This window comes from Berghia stephanieae, chromosome 5 (genome assembly GCF_034508935.2).
Source record: "Berghia stephanieae isolate SIO BIC M18660-M18661 chromosome 5, UCSD_Bste_1.3, whole genome shotgun sequence".
In the NCBI taxonomy this organism is placed as follows: Eukaryota; Metazoa; Mollusca; class Gastropoda; order Nudibranchia; family Aeolidiidae; genus Berghia; species Berghia stephanieae.
Genome location: NC_088364.1, coordinates 67,290,435 through 67,297,934, shown reverse-complemented (window position 1 = coordinate 67,297,934; position 7,500 = coordinate 67,290,435). Strand labels below are relative to the sequence as shown.

The window sequence follows — 7,500 nt, the reverse complement described above, 5'->3', positions numbered from 1 at the left end:
TATAAGCAACAAATATGTTTGTCTGAGCGCGCGTGAAGATGTGTCACAACTTCCATGTCTCGATTGGTAAAAAATCTACTGGTTAATTTCATTTTGTATACATAATAGATAGAAAGAAGATGACGTCACTCAAGCCTTTGTTATTGTATTTTGCCATCCGCGTTTGTGAGTGATTCACACTAATGTGTTTCAAGTTTCAACCACACTATAAAAGTTCATGGTTACACACAGTTTTGTATGTTGGTTCGTTATACTTCCGGATGGCAATGTTATGAGCTTCTTAGCCAAGCGCACACTATCTATAGCTACCCTTCATATCCTTCAACCACGTCAGCTTGATGCGTCCGAGAAGGAAAAAAAGCATTTGTGACCCGTGGCATCAATTTCAGTGGATATAAAGTGATAATAATGATAAAAACGATAATAACGATAACAATAATAATAATAATAATAACAATAATAATAATAATAATAATAATAGTAATAACAATAATAATTATTATCACCACCATAATAAAATAATAATAATAAAAATAATAATAGTAATAACAATATAAATAACCATATCAATAATAATAATAATAATAATAATAATAATAATAATAATAATAATAATAATAATAATAATAATAATAATAATAATAATAATAAATTAAAATATTCACATACGCATTCAGTCACCCTCTCTTAATGGCACATATAAACACTCACACATAAACCACAACTTATTACATATATTATCATAGTCCATCGAGTGAGTATAACTTCGGATCGGGACTGTTTATGAAAAAAACATTAATTAAAAAGTACTGGAGTAAAAGAAATATAAAGTGGCACCCCCTTGCATAGGTTAAGAAGACCTCTGTCGTGAACGGATTTCCCAATCTCGTTCACGATGTGTAAAATAAAGGAAAAAGTTCAGAAAAAGTCTCCACCGAAGTGGGCGTTCTCCATATATAAAAGTAGAGGACATATATGGGCGGTTAAAAATCCTCTAAAAGCACATCGGGAATCGTCCCGGTACAGTCTGACTCTAAAACATACCAATTAAAGTATGGCGGATCGGATCTGTGGTAAGATGCAACGAAAGGCAAAATAGTATAGATCAAGAATTAGGCTTGTTGTCGAAGAGAAAAGAATGAAGGGTGTCGCGAGCTTTTATAGAATAGACACGGATGACGTCACATTTACGCGGGAGACAGTGAACAAACACAACATGAAGTTTACTCACAACAGCTTGATCGAGACACGACAGTCATATCACAACAAAACACTTAAAACAACAACAAAATAAACCTATCACAATAATCAGTGGTATAAAATCTTCCCCACACCTCGTTGCAGTTAAATGACATACAAATTCAGGCTGGTTAATATATTATTATTACAAAGATCCATTCCCGAGGGAGACTTGTGGGGCACGTAGAGTGATCTTTAAATTAACAGACGTCATTAAAGTTTTTAAATCGCTAACTCTGATAATGGTGTTATCTGTGAAGAAAACTTAGGTCTTATTATTCAATTTCAAAGAGTCACGCAGCGCACGAGACTGAAGGAACCAATGCTTCTGTCGTATGTCTTTTTAATGAATATTTTCATTCACTGATAAACAATCTAAAACACACAAAGAGCGGGGAAAGGGGGGGGGGGGGGAGATACAGAAAGAAAGAAAAGAGAGAGAGAGAGAGAGAGAGAGAGAGAGAGAGAGAGAGAGAGAGAGAGAGAGAGAGAGAGAGAGAGACCCCACACAAAACATACTAGCTTGTAACATATTCAACTCCGAGAGCACAAAAAGAGTGCCGTAATCGTAACCCCATAACATTTAATGATTTACTTCATTGGGTCGATCGAAAGAACGTGTTCGGGGGGAGGGTATCTGTTCATTGGAAACAAACGCCCTGATTGGCTCAAATTTGGAAGTAGGTTATCTTGACCTAAGGCCAGCCAGTGAATTCAATGGATGACCCCGAGGTTATCGTTTGTCAAAGTGACCAGGCAAGCTCCACACCGTTGTGAAGGAAAAGGTAAATGACGTAACCACGGAGCCTGATCTTGATCTCATTTCGCTTCATACTTTACTCAAGCCATGTATATAAACAGGTCATAACATAACATTTGGTGTCAAAATGGTCTTGGATGATACACCGTAATGAACCTCAAAACACACACGATCAATAACAACAATCAATAAATAGGCCACTAATGAAAGGCCATAATCATAGATAGTTTTGTTGTTATTAAAAATGTCATTACAATAATTGTAACATTTTTCTTTACAACAACAGAAAACGTGTAGGCCACTTTAAAAACCACGTATTTAATAACCACAACAATACGTATAGAAGGCCAAACCTGAGGGCCAGACTGGTGCCTGACTTGTGCAAAGATTTCTATCTTGGCACGAAAATTTTACGTATCATAGTCATAGTCTACTAAGTATCACTTGGAAACCAAAACAATTAATCCCGTCAGAAATGAACATACCCCTTCCACTCAGATCCACTCAGAATATTGAACAACTTTAGCCACCGAGAAGAAACTTCGGAAGAAACTGTTTAATCACATGCAGCGACCTCGAGTAAAAAATGCAAAGTCTTCCCGCGTTCCCTCAATGTCGATTCGATGAACACAATGACCCATTTCCTGACTATGACCTCATAACAACCGCAATTACTCAATCTGTACCGTGGCCTCGCAAGGCCAACCGATTACGCAGTGAATAGTTGCGAACCGTTTGCTAAAACAAAAAACATTAAAACATTTGATAATCCAAACTAAAACAATCCTTCTTATCATTCACATCACTAATTCTGATTTTGTAATTTATTTTTCAACGTCCGTAACACTGTTTATAACTACTGACCCACTTTCTAAACAAAGCGAAACACGGCTGGGCCGTCGCACAGTTGGATTGGGTAAGTGTGTGCGTGTGTGTAAATACAGGCCAACCGTCCCATTTAGAGTGCGAGCCCCTAGCAGTCGTATTACTCAACTGATCGTTAAAAACGTGTATGAGTAGCAAAATAAAGACTTAATCTAAGTATTATGCAACAATCAAAGCAAACTACTCACCATCAGCGCCAGAACTTCGTGTTTCACCCTTAGGTGACCGACTTTCTTCCATCTCCACACACGATAATGACCCACTTCTTTCATTGACCTCAGTCTAGGTCTATTTCCCATAATTCGTCTGCAAAAATGGTTGAAAAACAAAAACACGCCCACTTCCGAAACTAAAGATCACAACAAAAATCGTGGACGGCGATCCGAGTAGGATTTACCAAAGTTGTTATGCCTCTCCGTCCGAGAATATGAGTGAGCCTTTTCAGTTATATAGAAAAGAATGGAATCAGCAAGAATTTCTGTTAAGAAATTTTAAATATAATGTTTCCTCAAGTACACCAAAACCAAAGACACTCAAATGCAAACCCAGTCACCACACCTGCATTTAGTCAGATAGCGGCAGTGATAGTGATAGGGATGTTTAAAAACAATGTTTTCCATACGAATTCATTAAGAATTGAAGAAAAGTATGAAAATTTGAGAATTTGCAAGTATTGGAGCTAAATTGGCAGGAAAGCTCCATCATCCTTTAATATAACGAATGTCCTGGTAAACATCTAGGGTAGGGGTCCTTTTCATTTTTGTTTTGACTTTTTTAACCACAATACCGGGGCCTGACTTGAAATTGAAAGTCCTAGGGGGTATGATTTAGGGTCTTTGGAATTTTTAAAAATGTATTTAGTAGCGGACATTTAGTAACAATTATTATTACCAATACATATTTCAAATTCTCTTGGAATTGGTTTAATGAAATGTCGAGCAAGCCGATGTTCGTATATTAAGTGGGAAGAAGAGGGAAGGTGGATTGGGTTTCACTGAGGCCTCACCATTCCCAATTGCAGTAGTAGTAGATACTAAGGGTATTTTTTGGAATTGCTGTATATATTAGTTTGAAATGCATATAATGATCAAACTATAAGTTGTAATGATAGACATTTGAATCATTTCCTTTAAGGTTTGGATTTGATTTACTATCATCCTCTGAAATAAAATCTTCACAAACTTTTGATAAACAATAGTGGAATGAAATTGGCTGATATATCAAACCAATATGTACCCAAACTACAACTTTGCCCATATCTCGGCCACAAGGCGAGATTCAAAGACTACTGTGTGGCCAATATTAATATATCGCTATATATATATATATATATATATATATATATATATATATATACAGTGGACTCCGGATAAGACGATGCCCAGGGGAACCGAGAAAAAAATCGACTTATCCGAAAATCAACTTAACCGGAGCGTAACCAAATGAGCAAAAACACATGTGAACAAAGCAAACCAATCTAGAATAAGTAAAGCCCTTCATTTCGCGCGGTCTCTTTAGTGGTCATCAGAGGCTCCTACCCCCAATAGCCCCAAAGAGGAATCAGAATACATAAAAATCGGAATTTGAGATAAAAAAAGCAGAATCAACTTACTGTTATTGACTATGACATGCTTTGCAACAGAAAATGTAATAGACAATCCAAAAGTACTCAAATGATTAAAAATATAAAATTTGTAGAGATCAAATAATAATAGAGAACACACAGGTCCTGGCCGTCTGAGAGCAAAGCATTGAATGGATGGATTTAACCTTGTCAGGACCCTCCCCCCCCCCCCCCCCCCAACACACACACACACACCTAATCAAACAAACGGGCGTGCCGGTACTCACACACACACACACACACACACACACACACACACACGTACACATGGTTAAAATTAAATAGGGAAAGAAGCTGACCGTACTCAATAATATTATTACCGATTTAGATTGAAGCCAACATATAATATTACCAAGGTCATTGACCTCACGAATTGGAGTCACAATAATAATAATAATACTTCGGTCAACCCCCCTCCCAAACATATAATATTATCCGACATCAGCAGCACACACTTTGAAGGGACTAATCAGACACACAAAATGTGTGTTGATTGACCATAGGAGATGCTGACGAAATAAGTCATAGTTGAATTTTTTTCACTAGAGATTCTTTTTTTTAAATTTTCCTCGATGGGAAAGGTGAAAAGCGGAATTTTTGCTTTGAATGTGGAATGTATACCAATTAAGTGAAATTATTCTGCGAAAAGCGGAAGGGTAGGAGCCTCTATGTCAAGGTCAAGCTTCTTGTAAATCGTCGAGACAGAAATAGCTGGCATGCCAATTTCCTATGCGATGATTTTCTGTCGCGTGCCAAACTTTCCAAATGCATCGAATCTTCCTTTTCCGCGATAGGTTTGCCATTGCAGTTGTAGACTTGACTTGAATTCTTCTTGATAAAATTGATACTAATTAAGAGGGTCATTACATAACATGGAATGGATGGCCTGGGATTAGAACAAAAAAAAATCTTGAACTTGAAGTTGCGACAATGTAAAATTTGAGATGGAGAAATTAGTTATTCAATACTGCGTATGTACGTTGAACAAGGACGTCAGGCAAAGCACCTACATCACATCGATGTGCGCCAATCATTCGCGGATATTCTTAACCATTTAAATTCTTACTGGTAGCTTTTTTAACCAATGGAAATACTTGTTTATCTGTGATTTTATTGTAGTCGTAGTGATAAGAACATCGACTTAAGCGACATCGACTTATGTGGAGTTTTTTTTTTTTTACTAATGCTATATAGGAAGAAGGGGGAGGGACCAAGAAAAAAAATCGACTTGGGTAAAAATCGACTTAGGCAACGTCGACGTATCCAGAGTGCACTGTATATATATATATATATATATATATATATATATATATATATATATGTGTGTGTGTATATAAATGTAAATTTTCACTCACATTATTCTTGCCAAGACGATTCGTTTCAGTGTTCCCACCTCATCAGTCGGCATAATCCATTTGTAAGAAATGTCCGTAGAAAACTCCAAACTAACGTTGTTTCGCTGCCTAGTGGTGACTAGTTTTGATGTGTAGTGTGATGTGCTCTCGTGTTTATATTATGAGTGTCTGTGTGTATGTGTGTGTGTGTGTGTATGTGTGTGTGTGCGTGTAGGTGTGTTGTGTGTTGTGTGTACATGTGTGTATGATATTGTAGTGGAATGTGGTGCGGCGGGGGGGGGGGGGGGGGGGGGGTAGGGAAGAGGGGGAGGGAGGGTATAATGGGGTCGGGAGGGGGGGAGGGTTATTTGGCCTTTTGCGTTTTGAGCTTGAATTTGTTAGAGTGTCTGCACATTGTCATCAGTTCAGATCTTTTGTTTAAGGTGCTATTGTTTCTGTGGTTGTGTAGTAAAATCTCCAGTTTCTCTGTCAGGCATAAATTGCATTTTCTGGCACCGCATCTGTAGGGGCTGCTTTGCTTGATGACCTCCCAGGTTATTGTTGGTGTTTTTTGTGTGTTTATTTGTTCCCAATAGTGCATTGCTAATTTGGTGCTTTTTGCTTTACTTTCATGTGTTATGGAGGCTTTGTGGTTGTTGTATCGTGTTTTGAATGGGGGTTCTGTGCTGCGGTGTTATCAGTGGTTATGGTAGCTTTGTAGACTATGGCGCTTTTTTAGTTTGGAGTTTTCTACGGACATTTCTTACAAACGGATTATGCCGACTGATGAGGTGGGAACACTGAAACGAATTGTCTTGGCAAGAATAATGTGAGTGAAAATTTACATTTATATATTAGCTCTAACCACCATTATCGAGCACTTTCGTACCTACAAGTACCCACCAACACTCATAAATATGTGTGTGTATATATATATATGATAAATAAAATAGATAAGGACATCCACATCTTATTTCGTCACCTCTTCCTAAGTGTCATTTATTTTACATGGTCTAATTAATGTTACGAGCACTCTAGTTTCTACATGTGTCCACCAACACTCATATATATATATATACTTACCTTGCCAGAGTTCTATCTCCCTACAGAGGTTGAATGTCATGGAACGTCATTCTTCACGCTCAAGGGCCATTACCGAGCATTCGATGATCTATTTGCCAGTTGTTGCATCCACATTTCCTATCCAGGACTTCCTTGGTTTGCCTCGTGCCTTATATATATATGGCCCAAGTGGTAGTTTGGGCAATAAACTACACACTGCCAAAATATTGGCCTGATGGTCGCGAAAGGGTAAAACATCAAGAGGCCAATGAAGCCAAAATTTAATATCTGTTGCTTTCTACCATTTTGCAAGATGTTGGTCTATTGCAAACTGGTCTCTGATGAATCTTACTTAGAACAGACATATATCACTGCTGGGCAGACTGAGTAGATCCGAGGATGCAGATGGTAACTTTCATTAACTTATAGCGAGGATTTATATTGTTACGTCATTTTTTGGTCATTGACACCTAGGGAGTTGTCATTAGTTCTCAAGGAAACAAATAATCCCACTGTTTGAACTATCAAATATAATTCACAACTCCCTTTCTTTTGAATTTTAACATAATATTTTATCAGTTCAGTGTCAGGCTTTG

At 37.5% G+C, this 7,500-nt stretch overlaps 2 protein-coding genes across 4 annotated transcripts in view; one reads left to right on the top strand and one right to left on the bottom strand.

The window, feature by feature from the left end:
- LOC144973464 (uncharacterized) overlaps positions 1-3,227 on the bottom strand; it is an 86,690-nt gene extending 83,463 nt beyond the window's left edge. The window contains exon 1 of one of the 3 annotated variants that reach the window (XM_078915935.1): positions 3,073-3,227. In XM_078915935.1, coding sequence (XP_078772061.1) covers positions 3,073-3,124 — 52 coding nt within the window. In that variant the 5' untranslated portion in view covers positions 3,125-3,227. Of the gene's footprint in view, positions 1-2,352; positions 2,877-3,072 lie in introns of those variants that run through there. The other 2 variants (XM_078915936.1, XM_078915937.1) reach the window with 2 other exon arrangements.
- The window catches only part of LOC144973467 (FERRY endosomal RAB5 effector complex subunit 3-like), a 19,448-nt gene continuing 15,122 nt past the window's right edge, over positions 3,175-7,500 (top strand). The window contains exon 1 of the mRNA XM_078915940.1: positions 3,175-3,315. The gene's annotated coding sequence lies outside the window, so the exon portion shown is untranslated. The remainder of the gene's footprint in view (positions 3,316-7,500) is intronic.